The sequence below is a fragment of the Vicugna pacos genome, chromosome 23 (genome assembly GCF_048564905.1).
Source record: "Vicugna pacos chromosome 23, VicPac4, whole genome shotgun sequence".
Lineage (NCBI taxonomy): Eukaryota > Metazoa > Chordata > Mammalia > Artiodactyla > Camelidae > Vicugna > Vicugna pacos.
The window spans coordinates 119,911-144,725 of record NC_133009.1 but is presented as its reverse complement, the minus strand read 5'-3'; the positions used below and the strand labels follow the sequence as shown (position 1 = coordinate 144,725).

At 44.0% G+C, this 24,815-nt stretch overlaps 1 protein-coding gene across 2 annotated transcripts in view; it reads left to right on the top strand.

Annotated features, from left to right (window-relative positions):
• The window catches only part of LOC140688665 (serine/threonine-protein kinase Nek7-like), a 118,424-nt gene that overhangs the window by 69,649 nt on the left and 23,960 nt on the right, over window positions 1-24,815 (top strand). Inside the window, exon 9 of one of the 2 annotated variants that reach the window (XM_072948269.1) lies at window positions 1,506-4,468. The exons of the other annotated variant lie outside the window; for it this stretch is intronic. Coding sequence (XP_072804370.1) covers window positions 1,506-1,616 — 111 coding nt within the window. The 3' untranslated portion in view covers window positions 1,617-4,468. Of the gene's footprint in view, window positions 1-1,505; window positions 4,469-24,815 lie in introns of those variants that run through there. 2 annotated transcript variants of the gene reach the window in all.

The window sequence follows — 24,815 nt, the reverse complement described above, 5'->3', positions numbered from 1 at the left end:
GGAAGGCCGGGTCTGGGGAAAGAAGGAGCAAGACCTGGTTCTGAACACGTGGAACTTGTGCTGCTGCTGTCAGTGCAGGCAGATGCGGTGGCAGGTGAGGGGTGGAGCCGGGGGAGGTCTGACATTACTGTCGTTGCTGACTTTCCAGACGGGAAGGTGAATCATTCAGTTTCATTCTGGTAGCATCATGTAATCTGAGGGATGAGAGCTAGGACAGACCTTACAGGTCACCTGCTCCTGCCCCCTCCTTGAATGGATAAAGAAATCAACCTCCCCTGGCAGTGACTGACCTCTGGGCCCAGGGCTGCAGGTGCCTCGACCTTGGACAGGCCTGGTTTCCACAGCCCCGTCCGGCTCCTCACCCGTCCTCCCCTCCTCCTCTCCCACTTGACTTTCTTGCTGGCGGTAGCCTCTCCCTTGCGCTGTTACTAGAAGCAGCTCACAGATTCTATCACCAGCTTCTTTATCCTCTAGATGAAAAATTTTTATGGGAGAGGTCGAGGACTGTGAAGAAATTATAGTAATTAGAGAATTAAACCAAGTGCTAATCTAGTGGCCAGAGTTAATGCAAGTTTTCAGAGTATCTGAGTCATTTCTAAAGACAGACTTAACGGCTGAAAAATCGGTTCTTCCCCGTGATTTGCCCATCATCTGTGGAAGACCAGGTCATGAACATGCGTGGCTTCGCGGGCGTGTGGCAGTTAGCATTAAAGATGAAATTCCCCACTCATCCACTCAGTGGCTCCAGGACTAGATGGGAAGATATTTTCTTAGTTTATTAAAATGTACTTTTTGCTGTGACGTCAGTGAGTAAACCTCAGCCCTCTCGTCTATCAAATGAGGACATAAATATTTCTTACAGTTGAGGATCACAATCCTGCTTGTCGCTGAGCCTGTTTGTCGTGTGTCATTCTTAGTTTGGAGGAGGCTTCTACTTTAATACAAAACTAATAAAAACTGTGTAGATAAATTGGTTTTATATGTTGGTTTATATAATGGTTTATGATATACATATATAAATTGGTTTATGATAAATGTGTGTGATAGCTGTTTACCCTAATTTTCTCCTGCAGATTTAGATATATAGTAAGCTAAGTGTGAAAATTTCACCTTACAGTCAAGGCTGTCATAGTAAATTCTAGGTCAAATAAATGTAGGTATATAGGTGGCAGTTCATTTGGAGTCTTTGGTTTAAAACTTACCGTCTTTACTGACTGCTGTCTTCTGATTAAACTTCTCTGAACAATCGTAAGATCCCTTTAAAGCCTCTGGTTGTGACTGTGGAGAAAACTGCTTGTTTGACATGAACGCTCACCAGTGAACTTGCCCCTCAGAGCGGCCGACTCCCTGTGAAGTCGCTGACCGGGTCGCGCGCGTTCCCAGACGCGCAGACAGACGCGCAGCAGCGCGCGCGCCGTCCCGGGAGCGCGCAGCCGCCCGCGGCGCCCCCGCGACCGGCTCGCCCCGGCGGCGGGGCTCAGTCGCTGTGTCGTGTGTCTCTGCAGCTGCTGCAGCTGGTGAACACGTGCATCAACCCGGACCCGGAGAAGCGGCCGGACATCACCTACGTGTACGACATGGCGAAGAGGATGCACACCTGCACCGCCAGCAGCTGAGCGCCGGCCGCGCACGCGCGGCAGTGTTTCTGTGCAGATCATACCTCCCCGATGTGGGTGTTAAGATTAGTATTTCAGAGCTAACGTGCTTTGAATCCTTAACCAGTTTTCATGTAAGCTTCATTTTGTACCAGTTTAAGTCACCTGCTCGCAACCCCCAAATGACTTCGGATAAGCAAATTGCATGTTAGCAGAGCAAACGGAACATGATGGTTTTTAATGGCTCAAGATTTTTAGAAGTATTTAGAGTTCTGTGCCGATAAGTTGTGTTCAGGTAGATTCAGCGCCAAACGTCGGAAGTGCAGCTTGGCCTCAGCCAGACACCCTCAACCTGCTGGGACGTGTCTGAGCAGGTGACTTGTGTGCTTTGCACTCATTTGTGGACATTTGAGATGAACACAATTGTGAATTTTTGTGATTATTTTATTTTTAAAAGTTTGAAGTATGTGTTTCTAGTTCTTAGCATTGCAGCTTTCAAATAGACTTAAGATAAATGTAAACTATTTGAGAAGCATTTAAAATTCTTAGCTTTTACATTCAAAATGCGACTATTAAATGTGAAAAAATTTGGGGACAAAATGTGAGTCTGACACGGAAGAATTTTTTTTTTGGTTTGTTTTGTTTTAATATCTTTGATATTCTCCTTGCAGTAACATGGTATAAATGAATCCATTTAAAAAGTGGTTAAGGATTTGTTTGGCTGGTTTGATAGTAATTTTGAAAGTTGCACATTGCCCAAGGCTTTTGTGTGTGTGTTTTTACTATTGTTTGTACATTTGAAAAATATTCTTTGAATAATCTTGTAGTGCTATGTCTCAGTGCCTCTGTGAGTTTCAGTGCTCTGCACCTGACTGCACACTGTAGTGTAAGCATAGGTTTTTATTCATAGATTTTATTGAAGTTCTGGTTGGTCCCCTTTAGAAATTTTTTTATATTCTTCAAGTTCCTTTCCTATTTATATTGTATATGCATTTTATCCATTATTGTTTCAGATTTTCTGACAACCTAATAGCCTTAAAAAATGCCTGGTGTACCAACACTTTTCCTGGATTGAATACTTTCTTGTTTAACTTTCTAAAACCTGGGCCACCCCGTGTGCATGGACTTAGTCTTGTCAGGGAGGAAGAAGGGAGGTGAGTTGTATGGTACCGGTGAATGTTGACACTGTTTCAATTCATTGAAGGTTGTAATTTCAGAATATGTTTATAAAGACGTGAAAACTGGCCAGGGCCACAGCCAGCATTTTTATGAGATTAACATTTCTATTGAGAAGCTTTTTGGCAAAGTGCTGTATGCACACGTGACGGTGACAGAGCTGGTAACACTTGGGTTGGCTTAAGGGAATGCAGGGTTCAGTCAGTGCTGTTGTGGAGATGTTTGCTCTGAAGGCCCTCGTGTTCGTGGTGACCAGCGCCTCACAGACTTGTGAAGCCAGAAGGCTGGGCGGCGGTCACTGTGTGAGGACTCCGCGCCGCCCTGTAACCTTGGGATCCACAGTCCTGCCAGAGGGAACACCTCATGCTTGGAGAACACCTACCTTTAGCTGCTTTAGAACTGCTGGTTTTGTTTTTTCATAAAGTACTTTTCTTACAGTCATTTGAGTACTTTCAAGTCATTTGTAAACTTTAAAGATGTACAAAGGGCAGAAGTGTCAACTTTTCCCCCCTAAATTTGATCAGCTTTAGTATCTTAATCAGTTCTGAATTTAGGATAATTTTATCTTGGGATCAGCCAAGGAGAGCTGGTTGTTGTAGGTGTGAGATGCTGTGCTGTTCCTTCCGGATCCTGGAGACCTCCCTGTGCCCTCGGCGCCCGCACGTGTCTCCAGGGTGATGAGTGGATTGTTTGTGTTGACCACTCATCTCGTGTCCATTTTAATGTAATATAATTGAGTGAGATGCACTGTTCTCCATCTGGAACGGATATGCTCCTTTTTCTTGCAATTTTAAAACCTACATGGTTCAAGTTCATTAGCTTGACTCATCACAGGCATTTAAGCAAAGATTTAAGTGTTTCTTTTCGGGGAATCTGTCTGCTAGGAAGAAACAGCTGGGAAGAATTTGATGATCAGGGAAATCCATGGTTATTTTCTACATGTGGAAACTTTGGGATAATCTTGTTTTAATCGAAGTGTTTATATTTTTCTTGAAGAAACTGCTGTGCAAAAGACAAATTTTAATTTTGAACAGAATCATTTCAGTGAATTATGAAGATGATTAGGAGTTTTAACTTGTATAATCGCCTATAAAATGTTCCCTTTATATTTCTGTTTATAAGTAAATTTTGTATTGATTAAGTGAGACATTTGAGTTGATCTGAAGAACAGCAAAATGTAAGCGACATGTGGTTCTAAACTTTATTCATACTTTGGTCCAGCTCCCCCGGGCGCAGCGGGGAGGGGTGACTGTCCTGTACGCTGAGGTTTGGGGATAGTGGCGAAGGGTGTCCCTGTGTACATAAGTGCTCAGCGACGTGAAGCGATGGCGAATTCGGTGAGACGTGACAGCTGCTTCCTGGACGCTGACCGTCTATGCGGTGTCTGTCACGAAACAGCGCTCTTGTGTCACAGCCCTGCAGGTGTTGCTGTTAACATTCACATACTTATTTTAACCAAAATGTTATTCATATTAATGTCTTTCTTTAAAATGAACGTGTTACGTTTATAACCCACAAATGCATAATTATCCTGTGCCTCATATTTCAGCAGTACTGTAATATGGACTTCTTTTGTGAAATACTTTTATTTTGTTACGCTTCAAATACACATACTAAAAAGAATCTGTTGTTAGCTTTGAAAATTGTATAATATCCCAGTATAAATAAAAATATAAAATTAAAAAAATGAGTACAACAAAAAATGCTGTGCGTCTGTGATTTGTCCCCTCAGGTCCACCGTGGGTTCTTTCACTTAGCCTGCAGAAGCAGCTCTTACTTCCGTAAGCTTGCCGTCCTGCAGAAGCCTAGGATTGGAGACCGCCGAGATGGTAATGGAGGGCTGACAGACCCTAGGAGTGGGCGCTGAAGTGTGCTGCTTCGCATGTCCCTGTTCTATTCAGGCCATCACTTGCTGTCTTCGAATAAGAAAAGTTCCTGAAAAGTGAAATATTCAGGCCACAGGTTCAGTTCCTGTCACTGTAATATGCTAGTGGTGACAGGGCAGGTGGCCTGAATGTTCTTTTCACGTGGTAACTGAAGATGGCTGCTCTGCCTGGAAGCTCGGAGGCTGCAGGATCTTGACGGGGTGGAGGCCGCCAGGCTGGCGCTGGAGGGTCGGGTACACCGTACGCAGCAGAGTCACATTCCGGGAGGCTGTGGTGGAGCACCGCTCCTTTACAGCCTGCAGCGGACACTGAAGCAGCCGCAGCCTGATCGTGTGCATGCTTGCGTGACTGTAAGTAGCAGGAGATCTCGGGTACGAGATAGTGCTGGACTAGTTAGCGCTTCATTTCAGAAGTACGTTAATCAGAACGGTCATGACCAGACACACGTGATTAAATGTATTGGTGCAGCTGTAGTTACCGCCAAACGGACAGAATAACCTATTAAAATCAAAACAATGACATTAATTGGGAGGTTTATCTTAGGGAGTCCCTTTCTGGTCTTCTTACACATCCATTTCATTGTTCACTTGGATCTCGTTAATCTAATTTGAATCCTTAACAGGTGAAAACAAAGTAAAAGAAAACTTTTAAGTTGTAAGATTTGTAACCAGGGGTTTTTAAGTAAATTATTTGCACTGTATTACAATGCATAGAAAATAGTTTTTTTCACTCCTTTCTAGAAGCATAATCCTGCTCATAAATTGTGTCTCTAATCCTCATTTTCTCAAGTGTAAAGTCATGATGTAAATCCCTAACTCTACAAGAGAATTGAATGCCGATACGTTTTATGAAGGGTTGGGTGCAATGCCAGGGACCAAGTGAGGGTGTGCTACATGGAGCTGTGGTTACACCATGTGTCTCTCTTCTGGCTCCAGCCTCATCTACTTGTGCCTAATTCTCCCCTTTGTAGCCTGATGGGAATGGTTTTTCAGGGGCCCCAAGCTCTTTCTCACCTTAGGGCCAATTCATCTTAAACAGCTCTTCCCTTTAGGTCAGAAAGAGTCCTACAACCTTTCCATGGCTGACGTTAAACACACTTCTTCAGGAGCCACTCAGATGGCCCCCTTCACTTTTCCTTTGGTGCTGACTGCACTGCACCCAAATGATTACTTGTGTGGTCCTTTGTTTACTCACAGTCTAATCAGACTAGACCCCAGGCTCTAGTAGGACAAGTACATCCTGTGTTCAGTGTGCTGGTCTGCACCTAACACAGTGCCCCCCACAGGGGAGTCACGCAGTTTACTTTTCTCAAATTAGTAAGTAACATGGTGCTTGTGGTACCATGAGTGGAGCTGAGTGCTCCCGGAGACCGTGCATGGATGCAGAGACAGCAGTCAGGGAAGGAAGGACAAGTAAGGAGGGAAAAGAATCAAAAACTGAAAGAAGCTAAACCAGAAGAAAAATGTGAAGTTACCAGTCACCATAAGTTACAAAGAAATTGAAGTTAACAAGGATTAAGGTTGGAACCTTGGACCTAGTAGACGTCACGGCAATGTTCAAGGTGGCCATTTCAGGAGGAGACGAGTAGAAAACAAGCTGGGGGACAAGCAGGGGTGATGCACGTGGAGGAAGACAGTCCCCAAGTGCAGGAGGCACAGAAAGACCATGCAGAGTTAGCCCTGAGAGGAGCACGCCGAGACATACTGCGATCAAAGTGACAAAAACTAGGTATCAGGAGAAAATATGAAAAGCAACAAGAGAAGAGCAACAGATAACATACAATGGAGCTCCGTGGACTGTTTGCTGATTTTTCAGCAGAAACGACAGGCCAGCAGGGAGTGGGGCATGATACATTTAGGGTAATGAAAGGGAAAAGGCTACAGCAAAGAAAACTATATCCAGCAAGGCTCTTGCTCAGACTTGATGGAGCAGTCAAAGCTTTACAGACAAGCAAGAGCTTAAAGGATTTAGCACCACCAAACCAGCTCTACAAAAAATACTAGAGGAACTTCTACAGGCAGAAAAGGAAAGGCCACAACTAGGAACGAGGAAACTACGAAACAGAGAAGCTCACCGGTACAGGCAAGCAGAGTAAAGGCAGGACACCATCCACATGCACGCGAGGAGGAAAGGTTAAGGGCGAAGTAGTAAAATCACCGGTATCCGCAATGAGCAGGTAAGGGACACACAAAACAAGTAAATTTAAAATCTGATACCAAAAACAGTCATCACGAGGGGAGAATGCAGATGCAGACAGTCTAAAATGCATGTGAAGTTAAGAGATCAGCAGCCTAAAGCAGTCATGTGTTTATGCAGACTGCTAGGCCAAAACCTCGTGGTGACTGCAAACCAGAAATCTGTAACAGATACACACACACAAAAGGAAACGAAGTCCAAACGTAACGCTATAGATCGTCACAAAATCAAGAGAGACCAAAAGGAGGAAAAAAGAACCTACAAAGACAAGCCCAAGACCATTAACACAATGGCAGTAAGAACATACATGTCAATACACCTTAAACATAAACGAATAAATGCTCCGACCGGAAGATACACTTGAGGAGAACGCGCGTTCTGCTGCTTTTGGATGGGATGCTGTGGAATTGTCAGTTAGGCCCACCTGGTCTAATGTGGCATTTAAGGCCTGTGTTTCCTTGGTGATTTTCTGTCCTGATGGTCTGTCCATTGAAATCCCACTATTTTTGTGTCATTGTCAATTTCTCCCTTGATGTCTCTTAACATTTGCCTTATGTATTGAGATGCTCCTGTGCTGGGTGCATACATACTTAACAGTTGTTGTATTTTCTTACTAGATTGATCCTTTAACCATTATTTAGTGTCCTTCTTTATCCCTTGTAACAGTCTTTAATTTAATGTCTGTTTTGTCTGATACAAGAATTGCTATTCCAGCTTTCTTTTGATTTCCACTTGTGTGGAATATCTTTTCCATTCCCTCACTTTCCGTGTGTATGTGTCTCAAGATCTGAAGTGAGTCTCTTACAGGCAACAAATATATTAGTCTTATTTTTGTGTCCATTCAGCCAGTCTGTATCAAATAAGAAATGAAAGAGGAGAAATAGTAACCAATACCACAGAAGGAAAAAAAAAAGAATACTATGAGCAGTTATATGCCAACAAACTGGACAGCCTGGAGGAATGGACAAGCTTCTAGAAACATAGAGTCCATCAAAACTGAATCAAGAAGAAATAGACAATTTGCACAGACCAGCCACTAAAAGGAAATAGAATCCATAATTATAAAATAAAAAACTCTCTGCAAACAAGTCTAAGACCGGATGGCTTCGCTGGGGAAATCTACCAAACATACAAAGGAAAACTTATACTGATCCTTCTCAAACTTTTCCAAAAGTTTGAAGAGGAGGGAACACTCCCAAAGTCATTCTATGAAGATGCCATCACCCTGATACCAAAACCAAAGACACCACCAAAAATGAAAATTATAGGCCAGTATCTTTGAAGAATATAGATACAAAAATTCTAAACAAAATATTAGCAAACCAAAGCCAATGACACATAAAAAAGATCATACACCATCATCAAGTTGGATTCCTCCCAGGGTCACAAGGAGGCTCCACTCACAGAGATCCGCCAGTGGGATGCACCACAGCAACAAAAGGAAAGACAAAGTCCACATGGTCATCTCAGTAAGTGCAGAAAAAGTACTTGATAAAATTCAGCATCTATTCATGATAAAAAGTCTTACCAAAACAGGTATAGAGGGAACATATTTCAATGTAATAAAAGCTATTAATGACAAACCCATCGTCAACATAATACTCAAGGCTGAAAAGTTGAATGGAATACTACTCAGTCATAAAAATGAACAAGATAGTGTACGCTATCACTTACATGTGGAATCTGAGAAAGAAACTGACACGAACATTTTAAAAACACAGACTCATAGACATAGAAAACAAACTACAGTTACCCACAGAGAAAGGGGAGATGAATCAGGAGTTTGGGATTTATAGGTGCAAACTGTGACATATAAACTTGGTAAACAACAAGGCCTTACTGTACAGCACAGGGAACTCTATTCAGCACGTTGTAACGGCCTATAATGAAAAAGAGTATGAACGTGTACGTACATGTGTGTATAACTGATCACGATGCTGTGCCCCTGACACTAACACAACCTTGTAAATGAACCAGGCTTCAACTTAAAAAATCATGTTTGTCAACAGACTTTTGCTGGTTTTAGCATTAAGTGATCCTTCTTGCCTGTTTTAATTATTACTATTATGGTTCCCAAATGGTGACTTTCCAGTTGTTACTTCTTCTGTGTTTATTAGTCGGCATGGTATTGTAAGGAATAACTTTCTCTTTTTCTTCTGTTTGTCTCTTGTTCCTTCATGATTTATGTCAGGATGGACATACATTCCTATATTACTCAGTGGGCCATAATCTGTTAGCATCATTTATTTTGAAGCACAAGTTGTCCTGTATTTGCTTAGGAGGAGCCCCTGCAAACTGACTCCTGTGTCTTTTCGGTAAATCCTCATCATTTTTTAGTACTTCCTTCCTTTGTGGCACAAAAAGGTATTCAATGTTCAGCTTGTGTTTTCCCTTCTCTGGTTCTAGAAACAGTCCCTTCTTCCGGGGGCACTGGGATTTTTTAAATTGGATAATGGTATTCAGAAATCAGGATGTGGGCGCTAAGTGTACTCATTTCTTTGGGATGGCCTTGCTTCTGAGCCCTTCCAGTAGACAGAGCTGGCGATGTACGTCTGAGCTCACACACACACACACACACGCGCGCGCCAGAGACGTTGTAGGTTCACTTGCAGACGACTGTAATAAAGCGAGTAGTGCAACGAAGCAATCCACATGAATGCTTTGTTTTCCCAGTGCGCACAAAAATGGTTGACAGTCTACTTCAGTCTACTAAGCGCAATAGCATGTTGTCTTAAAGGACAATATACACATCTTAATTATAAAACACTTTGCCACTAAAAAATGCTAACCATTACCTGAGCCTTCAGTGATTCATAATCTTTTTGCTGGTGGAGGATTTTAAATATTATGAGAGTTACCAAAATGTGACACGGAGACTAGAAATGAGGAAATGGCGCTGGGAAAGTGGCGCTGGAAGACTTGCTTGGCACGGAGGTGGCGCAATCTTTCAGTAAAAGGCGTGGTGTCTGCGCAGCGCCGTGAAGCAAAGCAGGATAAAACAAGGTCGGCCCGTGCGCACGCACATCTGTTTCTGTATCTATCTGCCAGTATTTTAAAGATTAGGAGGTCCCACCAGTGCTCCCAGTTCTAACCCAACACCACTTGTTGTTTTTTTTTTCCCAAATTTTAACTCTTATCTGGCAGTGGGAAACCTGTCTCTCACTATCAATATTTTGCTCATTCCCACAGTTTGTAACCAGTCTCCTGATCCCACCGACCCCTCCCTGGCTCAGTCTGCCTCCATGTCCCACCCTGCGGGCCCCTCCGGCCCCGTCTGTCTCAGTGGAAGGAAAATGAAACAATATATAGTTTTTTAGAAGACAGAAAAGGAAAAGGAAAAAGATATGTTAAATGTTTGTAAAATAAACATTTAGACTCAAACATATAACAGAGGTGAAATGATCAACCAACAACCCACATGTGTGCACAGCTCAGCTGAAATCAGCAAGGAGAACTAGTCACTTAAATTGGAAGCTTTTCCCAGCATCGATTAAACAGGTAGCTTCTCTTTCAGTAATATCCCTAATATGTGACCAGAAGTTGCTGCTCTCAAATATTTCCCCTTAACATCAGTAAGTAGCTAGTTTTTTAGTCATCTGCCAACATGCAACAAATACTCCAAGAGAGTTGTTCCCACCTCTTGTATCAGTGATTCTTGATTCTTGTTCTGTTATCTTCTGTAAAGTTAAAATGTCACCTCTGTGCTCTTTTTTCATCTAACATTGCCTACTGGCTAGTTCATAAAACTCCTGTCACTGTCTTCTCAAGAAAACATCCTTCTTTCTGTCTCCCGCAGATCGGTGGGCATCCCCGCCCTGCTGCTGCGAGCAGGGCACCTTAATAAGACTAGACTATTTCATGAGCAACACATCCTGAACTAAGAACCTGCCATCTTTCCAAAGAGGGATACCTATGGAGCAGGCAACCCCAGCGCAGGGAAAGGACCCTGGGCTCTCCCTAGCCAGAGACTGATGTGCCATCACATCCAACCAGCAGGACATCACATTAAGCTTGATTTTTTAAATTCGAATATTGCCTGGTTCATCAATTGTCAATAACCCTAATCTCCCAACTGCTTTACCTGCCCCCAGAGTTTTCTTTGCAACAGTCGGCACGAACTGTTTATCATACCAATCACATCATGTCACTTTCTCTGCTCAAAATCCTTCGGTACTTCCTGTTGCCCTTAGAATAAAATCCAAACTCTATCATGGCCTGAAAATGCATCTGGTTCTCTCCCATTCACTTTGCTGCAGCTTCACTGAGGCTCTTTTCTGTTTCCAGGATGCACCTGTCCATTGAAGAACTAAAACATCAGTAAGTTAAGACGTTGTTTTACTGTCTCTCTCCCGTTGTGCTTTGCTGATGGGTAAACTCAGCAAAAACAAACTGATGAATGAATGATGGGGGGGGCCCTCAGTGCTGAGCCAGCAGCATGGGATGGATGGGGCTGGGGATGGATGACAGGGAGGCCCACGAAGACCCTTCTTCAGCATCCTGGAAGATCTCTGTTCACGGTGGTCGAGATAGATGGAGTGTACTTAGATTTAATTTGTGTTCAGTGGGGCACAAAGTTCTAGCCGTGATGCCGAGACAGATCCCCACCTTTGTTTTTTAGGGTTTTTTTTTTTTTGTAAATTGCCATAATTATTTCATGAAGCAGCTGTTTATATTATGTCCATTTTGAACAAGATTAGACAAATTAACCTGCAGTGTTGACTGCCTCAGAGTCACACAGCCTGGAAGTGGTGGGAGGAAATATCTCCATGCCGAGATACACCCTAAATATTCGTGTGGAAAATCAGTGGATGAGAAAAATGTTAGGAAGACAAGGGCCAAAAAGAAATTTGAGAAAGAATACTGGGAAGTTGGCCGAAATTCAAGGGAAGTGGTTCATTTAAAGGAAGAATGGCTCTAAGTGCCAGCTGGGCCTCAGCGTTGCGGCTGGACAGCTCGGGTGGCCGTCGACTGGCATTCGCGTTCCGTTCTGCTGAGAATGTGGAAGCAGATAGAATTCTCCGGCACTGTTCTGCTTATTGCAAATGTTGTCTCACAGCTCTTCGCGTCTGTTTTGTGAGTTGCCAGGTACCTAGTGAAGGACTAATTTATTTTAGTGCTTGTAAACAAGCATCATGCATTTTTAAATCAGACACAAGGTGGACTATGATGCAGAAATCTGAGAATACACTTGAATGCTACAGATACAACCCGAATGCCTTAATTTTAGGCTGCACTGTGTTCATGTTTCAGAGAAAGTGAGCTTTACTTTTAACCTTAGCAACGTTCAGAAACACACCTTTAAAAGGACGCCCGCCTCATAATCTTACTCACCAGCACCGACAGTTCAAGGAAATTGAAGAAAACGTACGTGTGACATGAATATTCTGAGTTCTGTGTGTCACTTTCGTTTTCCTCTTAACTCTCAAGGGTGTGCCAGACACAGCATTTGGGAGAGCTGCCCTGCCGCCCCGTAATAATGAGGCAATAATGAGATAAATTAGGTGTGAATCACATCAGTGGGGTTTTTCCCTGCTCCTATTGATTTGTCAAAACACTTTATCATGGAAAAGCACAAATGAAAATAACTGTTTTCTCTCTCTGACTGAGACAGCCCCCTTTGGGCTGGGTGTTCGCCTCCAGAGCCTAGAGAGCCCTGAGCTGCTTTCCTGGAGTCCCGGGAACCAGGCTGCCTCACCCAGTCGCGGTCTGTCCGTGTTTTGCTCTGCGCTCTGTGCGAGGCTCTCTTCCAGTGGAGGATTGAAAGCTCGCTCTTATGCACACAAAAATCAGGTTTCTGTCTTTGTACCAGGAAATGAAGCAATTATTTTGTCTTCCAATAGATTTCACTTCCCCAGCACTGGTGCTGTTGTCAGCAAGGCGGTGACACCGCTGGAGGGTTCATTAAACAGAGCCCTGCTGATGCTGACCGTTGATCCTGCAGCCCGCGCAGGTGCATGTGGCCGCCGTATCCCCCCCTCTGCGCTTCACTTCTCTCCAGGGAGAGCCAATCAGAAGAAACGGCCCTCATGACTGGCGCTTTGAGAAGCAGAGAGCAGTTTGCTTTCAACTGCCAACCTGTCCCCTAGGTTAGCAAATCAAATTTCAGTCTCCTAAGGGCAAAAAGAACGTGTAGCCTGATTGTGTGTGTGTCTGTGTGTGTGGTGTGCGCACTGTGTGCTAAGATCCAACCTTCCCATAGGTTAAACCACAGGAATTCAACTGGTAACTTAAAAACGAGGAATTCAAAATGTACTCACCCTTTAGAAGTGAGATTAGCATTCTTTACACATCCTATTATACCCTGAAATCCGGGATCACACATCTAACGTCAGGGGCATAAGATGAACAAGCTTCAATTTGAGCCATGTCATTACAGAAGACTGTGTTCCCCTTTTTGTGTATTTGGAGAAGTGTGGAGAAGGATGATTAAAAAATTTTTTTTAAATTATTTTTTGGGGGGAGGAGGTAATTAGGTTGGTTGGTTGGCTGAATGATTGAGTGATTTAATGGCGCACTGGAACCCAGGACCTCAAGTGTGCTAAGCACACACTCTGCCACTGAGCGGTACCCTCCTCTCTAGGGATGACTTTTTAAAAACCTGTACTTCTGCCAAGTTGTCAACCTAGGATGCTCATTTCTTTCAATAAAATTTTCGATAAATGACATTTTCCCCAACTTTATGCTGTGAGACTCCAAAAATGATTAGAAATCTAGAAACTAATCTTATTTGCGATGCATCCAGGACACCTTGCTACAACAGTGGGACTGCCATGCCAGCTCACCTTGGGCGTTCTACACTCGAGCCTTTTCTCTCCAATATGTCCTCTGCCAAAAAGTCCAGAGACAGCATAAAGGGGCTGGAGTGTGGTACAGGCCACAGCTGAGTGTGTGACGGAGCCCATGTGTGCAACCAAAGCCCCACTATTAACATGTGAGAAGGGAGGGGCGGGAAGCCACCATGGCAGCCTCTTCCTCGGTGAGCTTACGGCCGCTTCGCGCTCTGGGAGTGTGCAAGGCCTGGTGGGTCGCCCCCAAGCAGAGGTGGGGCTTAAATCAGAGCCCACTCCCCAGGGCCCAGCGACTTCAGAAGCAAGGCTGAAACCTGAGCTATGTCCCAGGCAGCTTTGGAGGTTTTTAATGCCACTGGTGTCTTTGTGAGCCGAGCACCTGTGGGATATCTGAGCAGATTACTGGTGCCTGTTGGGGCGGGTCTGATCCTAGCAGCCGCGGGCTTTGTGGGCTCACACGCCCGGAGGTGGAGTTGGAGTACAGGCTGTCCCCCAGGTACATGACTGTGAACAACTGTGGTGGGGCCTGGGGCCTGGGGCCTGACTTCAGCAAGCGCTTCTGAGAGCACAGTGTGAGGGACAGCAGGGCAGCCTGCCTGCTCCCCACCACTGGGGCGGGGCTGAGGGCGTATGGTGGAAATTGCTGCCACAGACCAGAAAAGAAAAGAAAAAAGAATGAAAAGAAATGAGGACAGTTTAAGAGACCCCTGGGAAACATCAAGCACACTAACATTCACACTGTAGGGGTCCCCAGCGGAGAAGAGAGACAAAAAGGGCCTGAGAAAATATGTGAAGAGATAATACCTGAAAACGTCCCTAACTTGGAAATAGTCACCGAGCCCAGGAAGCCCAGAGAGTCCGACACAGGGTTAACCCTAAGAGGAACACCCCTAGACATATTGCAATTAAAATGAAAAAATTAAAGATAAGAAGAGAACATTAAAAGCAAAAAGGGAAAAGCAACAGGCAGCATACAAGGGAACTCCCATGAGACCATTAGCTGATTTTTTCCAGCAGAAACTCTACAGGCCAGAAGGGAGCAGCGTGATATATTTAAAATGATGAAAAGGGAATACCTGCGACCAAGAGTGCTCTACCCAGCAAGTCTCTCATTAGATCTGATGGAGAAATGGAAAGCTTTACAGACAAGCAAAAGCTAAAAGGATTCAGCACCACCAAACCAGCTTTACAGCAAGTGCTAAAGGACCTTCTCTAGGCAGAAATGGAAAGGTCACAACTTGAGACAAGAAAGTTATGAGATGGGAAAGCTCACTGGCAAAGGCAGACACGCAGTAAAGGCAGGGTATCAACAGCACACGAACGAGGAAGACGGGTAAAGACCAGAGCGATGAAACCACCTGTGCCCGCAGCAGGCAGCCGAGGCGCACACACCACAACTGAGCGCGAGCTACAGCCTCAGAACCAGCGATCATCGTACTAAGTGAAGCCAGAAAGAGAAAGAAAAATACCGTGTGATACCACTTACAGGTAGAATATTAAAAAGTGACACGAGTGAATGTATTTATAAAACAGAAGCAGACTAACAGACATAGAAAACAAACTTATGGTTACTGGGGGGAAAGGGGAGGGTGGAAGGATAAATTAGGAATTAGGGGTTTTCAGATACTAACTACTGTATATAAAATAGACAAACGACAAGGTCCTACTGTACAGCACAGGGAACTGTATCCAGTATCTTGTAATTGCCTCGAATAAAAAAGAATAGGAAGAGGTGTATATGTATAACTGAAACACTGTGCTGTACACCAGAAATTAACACATTGTAAAACAACTATACTTTGGTTTTAAAAAGTATAAGGCTAGCTGACACTTAGGAAAGTCTATCAATGTAACTCACCACAATAACTGATTAATGCAAGAAAATAAAAGATTACATCAAAGACGCAGAAAAAGCATTTGATAAAAGTTCCATACCCTTTCACATAAAAAGAAATTTAGCAAACAAGAATTTTTTCAGTATTCAATTTTCTAGTTAAAGAAATTAAAAAGATGAAATTAATATAATGGATTTTACTTAATTGAAATGTAAAATAATATTATTTCAATGTCAAAAATTTTTTAAAAAGCACTAATGAGATATTTTGCATTCTTTTATTTATACTGTTTTACTTCTGGTATACTTGACAGCACACCTCTGTTTCCAGTAGCCAAATTTCAGGTGATCGTTAACAACGCCTGCCTATTGGACATCACTGGGCTTTGAAGCCTTCTAATAACAGGTTACTGTTATCACACTGAAGGGTGAAGTAAAAGAGGTGAAACATAATGCCAAAAAACCCCAAACCTGGTAATCACGAGGGGAGGAGAGTACAAATGCAGAGTATTTAAAATGTGTTTCAAATTAAGACATCAGCAACTTAAGGGAATCACATATATACATAGACTGCTATACCCAAACTTCCTGGTAACTGCAAACCCCAAATCCGTAATACATAACACGCAGAATAGAAAAAGGATTCCGAACATAATACTAAAGATAGCCACCAAAACATAAGAGAACAGAACAAAAGAAGAGAGTGGGGAAAAGGACTGCAGAAACAAATCCAAAACAGTTAACAAAGTTGCAGTAAGAACATACGTATCAATAATTACCTTACATGTAAGTGGAATTAAATGCTCCAACCAAAAGACACGGACTGGCTGCATGGATACAAAAACAAGACCTGTATACTTGCTGCTTACAAGAGACTCACTTCAGATCTGGAGACACACACAGACTGAAAGTGAGGAAACAGAAAAAGGTATTGCACACAAACGGAAGTCAAAAGAAAGCTGGAGTGGTGGTACTTACCTCAGATCAAAGGGACTTTAAAATAAAGACTGTTACAGGAGACAAAGAAGGACGCTACGTGACGGTAAAAGGATCCAACCAAGAAGAAGATACAATAATCGTAAATATATGTGCACCCAACATGGGAGCACCTCAGTATATAAGGCAGATATTAACAGACATAAAGGGGAAATCGACAGCACACAAAACAGTAAGGGGCCCTAACACCCCACTTACACCGCCCGGCAGACCATCCAGAAAGAAAATCAGTAAGGAAACGTGGGCTTTAAATGACACATTAGACCAGATGAATTGATATTTATAGAGCATTCCATCCAAAAGCAGCAGAATACACATTCTTCTCAAGTGCAAGGGAACATTCTCCAGGGTAGATGGCGTGCTGAGCCACAAAGCATGCCTTGGTAAATTTAAGAAAATTAAAATCTTATCAAGCATCTTATCTGACCACAACACTATGAGATTTGAAATCAACTACAAGAAAAAAAAACTGCAAAAACCACAAACCCGTGGAGGCTTAGCAGTATGCTACTAAGCATCTGGTGGATCACTGAAGACATCAAAGAGGAAATGAAAGAACACTAAGAGACAAAGGAAAATGAAAATGCGACGTTCCAAACCTATGGGACACAGCAAAAGCAGTTCTAAGAAGGAAGTTTATAGTGATACAAGCTTACTTCAGGAAATAAGAAAAATCTCACATAAACAAAATAAGAAAGAGAAGAAATAACAACCAATACTACAGCTGTACAAAAAATGATGAATACTGGAATACCATGAACAATTATGTAACAACAAATTGGACAACCTAGGAGACATGGATACATTTCTAAAAACATACAACCCACCAAAACTGAATCAAGAAGAAACAGACAATTTGAACAGATCCATCCATCAGTAAAAGTGAAACAGAATCTGCAACAACAATAACAAAATTCCCTGCAAGCAGAAGTCCAAGACCAGATGGCTTCTCTGAGGATTTCTACCAACACACCATGAAGAACTTATACCCAGTCCTTCTCAAACTCTTCCAAAAAGATTGAAGAGGAGGAAACACTCCCAAAGTCATTCTATGAAGCCAACATCCCCCTGATACCAAAACTAGACAAGGACACCACCAGAAAAGAAAATTATAGGCCAATATCTTTGATGAATACAGATGCAAAAATTATCAACAAAATATTAACGAATCGAATCCAACAACACATAGAAAAGAATATACACTATGATCAGGTTGGATTCAACTCATGGACACAAGGATGGTTCAACATACCCAAATCAGGCACTGTGAGACACCACAGCAGCGGAAGGAAGGACAGAAACCACTTGATCATCTCAACAGATGCAGGAAAAGCATTTCATAAAATTCAACATCCATCCATGATAAGAACTCTTACCAAAGTAGGTATAGAGGGAACATATCTTAACATAACAAAAGGCACTTATGCCAAAGCCACAGCCAATATAATACTTAGTGGTGAAGAGTTGAAAGCCTTCCCCATAAAATCTGGAACAAGACATGGATGAGAACAGAACTCTCACCAGTTCTATTAAACCTAGTATTGGAAGTCCTCCCCATAGCAACCAGGCAAGGAAAAAACATAAAAATGATCCGAATTAGAGGGGAAGAGGTAGGATCGTCACTATTTGCTGATGACATGATATCCTATATAGAGAAAACTCTAAAGCCTCCATACAAAAACTACTAGAGCTGACAAATGAATTCAGCAAGGTAGAGGGATACAATATTAACATAGAGAAATCTGTTGCGTTTCTTCATACTAACAATGAAAGATCAAAAAAGGAAAGTAAAAAAATACCCCTTTTAACATTGTGTTAAAAAATACTTAGAATAAACCTGACCAAGGAGCTGAAAGACATATGCAGAAAACTATAGAACACTGATAAAGGAAAACAAAGATTATTTAAAGAAATAGAAAGATATCCTGTGCTCTTGGATTGGAAGAATTAATATTGTTAAAATGGCCATACCACCCAAAACAGTCTACAGATTTAATGCAGTCCCTATCAAATTACCCAGGGCATTTTTCACAGAACTAGAACAAATAATCTCAAAATTTACATGGAATCACAAAATACCCAGAATTGCCAAAGCAATACTGAGCAAAAAGAACAAAGCTGGAAGCATAACCCTCCCAGGCTGCAGACAACACTGCAAAGCTAGACTCATCAGAACAGCATGGTGCTGGCACAAAAATAAACACATGGATCAATGGAACAGAATAGAGAGTCCAGAAATAAACCCACACACCAACAGTCAATTAATCTTTGACAAAGGAGGCAAGACTATACAGTGGAGAAATGACAGTCTCTTTGGCAAGTGGTGTTGAGCAGCTGCATGTAAATCAGTGAAGTTAGAACATTCCTCATACCATACACAAAAATAAACTCAAAATGGCTTTAAAGACTCAAAGATAAGACAGGACACCATAAATCTCCAAAAAGAGAATATGGGCAAAGTCTTCTCTGACATAAATCTTAGCAATGTTTTCATAGGTCAGTCTCCCAAGGCAATAAAAATTAAAGCAAAAATAAAGAAATGGGACATAATCAAACCTACAAGCTTTTGCACAGCAAAGGAAACCATAAACAAAATGAAAAGAGAACTTACAGAATGAGAGAAAATATTTGCAATTGATGCAACTGACGAAGGCTCAACTTGCAGAGTATACAAACAGCTCACACAACTCAATAGCAACAACAAAAAAAAGAAGCAGCCCAACCAAAAATTGGCAGAAGGTACCAACAGGCTATTCTCCCATAAAGACATGCAGATGGCCAATAGGTACATGAAAAGATGCTCAATATTGCTAATTACCAGAGAAATGCAAATCAAAACTACAATGATGTATCACCTCACATCAGTCAGAAGGGCCATCATCAAAAAGTCTACAAGTAATAAATGCTGGAGAGGGTGTGGAGAAAAGGGAACCCTCCTGCACTGGTGGTAGGAATGTAAACTGGTGCAGCCACTATGGAGAACAGTAAGGAGATTCCTCAAAAAACTAAAAATAGACTTACCAAGTGATCCAGCAATCCCTGGGTATCTCTGTAAGGAACTCTAATTTAAAAAGATACATGCACCCCAATGTTCATAGCAGCACTGTTTACAACAGCCAAGACTTGGAAGCAACCTAAGTGTCCATCAACAGATGGCTGGATAAAGAAGATGTGATATATATAGTCAATGGAATACTACTCAGTCATAAAAAATGATAAGAGAATGCTATTTGCAGCAACATAGATGGACCTAGAGATTTCATACTAAGTGAAATAAGACAGAGAAAGAGAAATATCATATATCACTTTTATGTGGAATCTAAAGAAATGCACGAATGAACTTATTTAAAAAACAGAAACAGACTCGGACAGAGAAAACAAACATGGTTGCTTGTGGGGAAAAGGGATGAGGGAATAAATTGGGAACTTGGGATCAGCAGATAGAAACTACTATATATAAAATAGATAAACAGTAAGGTCCTATTATATAACACAGGAAACTATATTCAATATCTTGTAACAACCTATAATGAAAAAGAATATGAAAATATATAGAGATATATATAACTGAATCACTATGCTGTATACCAGAAACTAACAATATTGTGAATCAACTACATGTCAACAAAAATAAATCAGTAAATAATAAAAGGATGTGCTTTATTTCTTAGGATGTTTGTGACCACAGATCAAATACTCAACATATGATAAGTATATATGTAGCTATTGTCTGTGTGGTACTTCATGAATAACCAGCTTTACTAACCTTGACAAAAATTGGTGGACTTCGGTATTTAATTCCACAGTCATGTGTTTTTATCTTCTCTGTCAACTGCTGGCTATTCATGTCCTCTGGTAGTTTTTGCTAAACAATACTGTAGAATTGTTTCCCCCTTTTTAAAATTAGTTTGTGAGTGCCACTTTATCTCAGTAGTAAGAAGTTACTTATGTAAGGACATTGTTTTTGTTTGTCAAGAGCACATTTCATCCATAGAAAGGCTGAATCAGAAACTTCGCATGATTCAGGGCACGGTTTGCAGACTTAACATGGTAGAAGTAAGTGCCCTGACGAGACGACCTCTCTCTTAAACTCCCTGGTTCTGCATATATCAGCCGGTTTAGGACTCTGTAAGAACTGGACTGTAAGCCTCACTAGGGTAGGAATTAGGTCTGATTTACATATTGCTGTAGCTTTAATGTTTAGCTCAGCACTGGCCCAAGAAGGAGCTGTATAAACATTTATATTCCTTTGTTATTGCTGCTACAGTGAACTGTCTCACATTTGGCCACTTAAATAGAAATCTATTACCTGACAGTCCTGTAGGTCAGAAGTCCATCCCCCGGGAGTGTGGCGGGTCTGAAATCAAGTCTCAACAGGGCTTGTGTTCCTCCTGGAGGCCCCAGAGGAGAACCTGCTCCCTGGACTTCCCTGTTTCTGGTGGCTGTCACACTCCCCCAACTGTGGCCCCTTCCTCCAGCTTCAAAGCCAGCGAGGAGGCAGCGAGGTGATCCTCACACCACCGTCTTTCTGCAGCCAGGAAAGGCTCTCTGTTTCTAAGGACGCCTGTGGTCAGATTGGGTCCACCTGGGTAATCCGAGCACCTCTTCCCACCTCCAGGTCCTTAACCTTAATCACACCTGCAAAGTCTCTTTTGCCAAGACAGTAACATAGTCACAGGTTCCAAGGATTGGGGCGTGGGCATCTTTGGGAACCTACGAAATCTTTTTTAAATAAAAGAAGACCCCTGGGACCATCATTAATTTTCAGCTCCAACTCCGGTCGGCTACTTCTAGCCCGCCAGCTCGGCAGCTGGGCACGGCCGCGTCCACGGGCATGCCGCGCTCTGGTGGGTCTGGCCCCTTCTTCCCCGGGACTCTTTGGCCTCTGTTCCTCATCACTGCACCTGGCCCCAGGTCTATGACGCAGGTCCTCGTCCTCAGTGAATGAGGGTTTACGGCTCCTGGGCACGTAGCTGGAGGAAGCACTGATTCAAAAAGGTACACACACCCCAGTGTTCATAGCAGCACTGTTTACAGCAGCCAAGACATGGGAACAGCCTAAATGTCCATCAGCAGATGCCTGGAAGAAGAAGGTGTATGTACCGTGGGTGAGGGAGGCTCTTCCCAGGTGACCTGCCGAGGTGGCGAGTGCTGCGGCTTCCCCGCTCCCGTGGTCCCCCGTGCGGGGCACACCAAAGCCATGCTGCCCGCGTCCCCTGCACAGGGTTTCGAGTCAACAATGTTGTGCACATTTACGTATGGCCTGTGGGGCCCTGACATGAGCCCATAGGACTGGCTCAGGGTCAGAATCCAGCTACAAACACGAAGTGGCTGCCAAGCTTAATAATCAGATCAGCTCATGTTTGATCCGTCCTTCCCAACAAGGGGATGTTTCTCCCTCCATTTCCTGGACACACAGTTTTGGTGGTGTGTGGGCATGCCTGTGCCCCAGCCCAGGTTTACACGTGGCCTGCCCACATCGGGGCATTTGGTTTTCCTGCCCTGAGCGGATCACAAGCAACACATCTTGTTGTTTGATGCTGGAAGTATGATGGCAAAAGCAAAGAAGGACAGTTTCTCATCCTTTCAAAAATATTTACTGGGTGCATAGTAAGTTCTAAGTTCTGTTCGAGGTACTGAGGATATGACAGTGACAAGAAACGAAAAGACATTTTGACCAACAGCCTGACATGATAAAGAAAAGCCGATAGCAGCGTTCCAAGAGCAGAGCCACCAGGCAGGACCAGCAAGCCACAGCTGGAGGCGCCCGGCCCCCGGCCCGCGCGGGGCTGCCCTGGGCGCTGTTCGCCAGCAGCTCAGGAGCACGTGTCATGGAGCGATGGCATCTCCGCCAGGAACCGCTCTAGGTGCGCTCACTCCTCAGGACAACACTGCAAGGCAGCTGTCACTGTGATTATTATTCCCATTTTGCAGGAGGGGAAATCGAGGAGGGTGAGCAGAAAGGGTGTCTTGCCTCCCAGTCACAGACGGGAGTGGCAGAGGCAGGGCTGGAACCCAGTCATTCTGGGACTAGAGTCCACGCTCTAAACACCAGGCCACACTGTAAGGAAATGTGCACTATGTCTCGGAAAGTGTCTCATGAAACGGTTAGAATAAAAAGAAACGTCCTTACTTCCTGATGAGTTGTGAAGTCTGTACCCAGGATGAGGGTACTTCTCTGTAAGTGGCATGCTTCAGTTTTAAACAGATGACTCCCTTGGTGTCTAAAAGGCTGCATCTAAATTAGCTGCAAATTTTATGGAAAAACGCTTTTTCCTGATGGTGCTCTTGGACTGTATTTACTCACAGGCAGGTGAATGGGGCAGGCGTAAGGGACAGGACGAGAGGGCTGGATGGTGCGGGCGAGGAAGGGCTGGACGGTGCGGGCGAGGAAGCGGTGGTGGCTTCCAGTGGGCAAGAAGGCCCTGGAGGGGTCATGCTTCTTCATGCCCTGTCTTTCTGATGCTCTGACATCAGGGCCTTCCTGACCCTGGAGAGACCGCCCTCCCGGCGTCAGCGAGCTCCTAGAGGCAGCAAACGGCTCACGTGCTGGGGGGCCTTCCATACCGCAAACTCGCCAATCTGGAGTGGAGCCCACCCCCTTCTTTGTCAGTGCCTCCCACTCCCAGGGGTCTCTGCACCCCTGATCTAATCATCCCAGGGTCGGGCATCACTAGGTGTGACCCCTACACCGCAGAGCCCACTGAAATCACTCTAATTTAATCCTGCGTGCCTGCTTGCCACGCCCTCTGTTCTTTCCCGAAAGAGCCACAGTAAAACTCCTCGCCCGCAAGCCCCCCTGCCTCCCTCTAGGCCGTCCCCGGGCAGCCCCTGCGTGGGCGCCCCTGCCCTTCCCACAGCAGCCACGCCCTGATCTGCTGGTCTCACCCCGTCCAAACAATGATGAAGCCTACATTTCACACGTTCTGCTCAGTGTTTCTACCACGTATTTTTTCTCGTTTGTGACACACTTGGGTAAGTAAGCTTCTTATAGAACGACACTCAGCGTTTTCTGACTCCTCGCCCTGGGCGAGATGTTTCTCGGTGCTCTGACATTTCAAACATGGAGAAGGCATGGCTTTGTTTGGCAAGGGCTTTTCCCACCACCGGAGATAATCCCGTACATTGAGAACGTACGCTTAGAGGAAGAATGTGTGTGCCGTCAAAGGGGGTCAAACGAGAGGCTTTGGAAGTTTAGAAGGAAGGACGTAGCCATTGAACCTTGTTAAGGTCAGGGAAGACTTCATGAAAGAGAGGTCATCTGACTTGAGCCTCAAGGGTGATGGGGCATTTGGAGAAATGAACGCAATTTCAGGCAGAAGAAACATGATTAATTTTAACTGAACTACATAGAGGACCAGAGACAGAAGGTTAGAAATCCTGACCAGTCCCACTGGGTAGAAGTGTGGGATCGAAGCTGGGAGGAAGAGAGAACCCCAGAGACGGAGAGTGAGGCTTTAGAAGACCCCGGCTCAGGAACTGAGGATGAGTGCAGGAAGAGGCTTAGGTGCTGGTTGAAGCGCAAACAGGTTACGTAATTACTAATTACGTATGACTAGACTGAAATATTGGTAAGTGGAAAAACCACTTCTGTCTTCCTTCTGCAGCCAGAGGTTGGAAGACATGGTAAGTCGGCCGTAGACCCTGCAACTGCACGGAACCTTAGGTTCTGGCTCCTGCCCTCAGCGCCACCACTCAGAGTTGGCTGTAGCTTCTGGAAGAGAAGGCTGTCACCAGGAAGAGCCGAGCAGCCCTGCAGCTCCCAGACCCCGTCTCACCAGCCACGGCCTCACGTGGGGCTGCTTCGTCGGGGCTGCGAAATCCGTGCTGTGCGCTGTGGTCCGTGGGTGGACGCTACATTATCCCATATTTGCAGAATTCAGAACAGGTCCTGCGTTTTGTAACTCAGAGAAAAATCTTGGGGATTTTCCAGTGAGAGCCCAGTGTTAGGCTTTGTCTGATAAGCAGGGTTAACGCCCTCCAGAAAGCTCGGGCTGGTTTCGCATTTCAGTGTGTGTAATGACCAAGGGACCAAACCTGCATCAAGCTCTTCAGAAACAGGAATTCTGATGGGGCTGGTAGAGTTGGTGAAGAACTTTGGGGGCCTGGATCGAGCGCAGGGTTTTAGGTGATCAGGGGGCCAGCCACATGCTGACAAAACCGATTCAAAGGACATGTCATTAGCGTTGGAGGAAGAACTGTGCAGAGTTGTTTTTTGGCTTGGCTGCTGAGTTGCTCTCTGGCCTGGGTCAGGGCGGAAGAGGGTTGTCCAAAGGTGGTTCCAGAAGCCTTCTGTGTTGCCTGGACTGTGAACTGACAGTGGGCATCCCCACCTTGTCCCGGT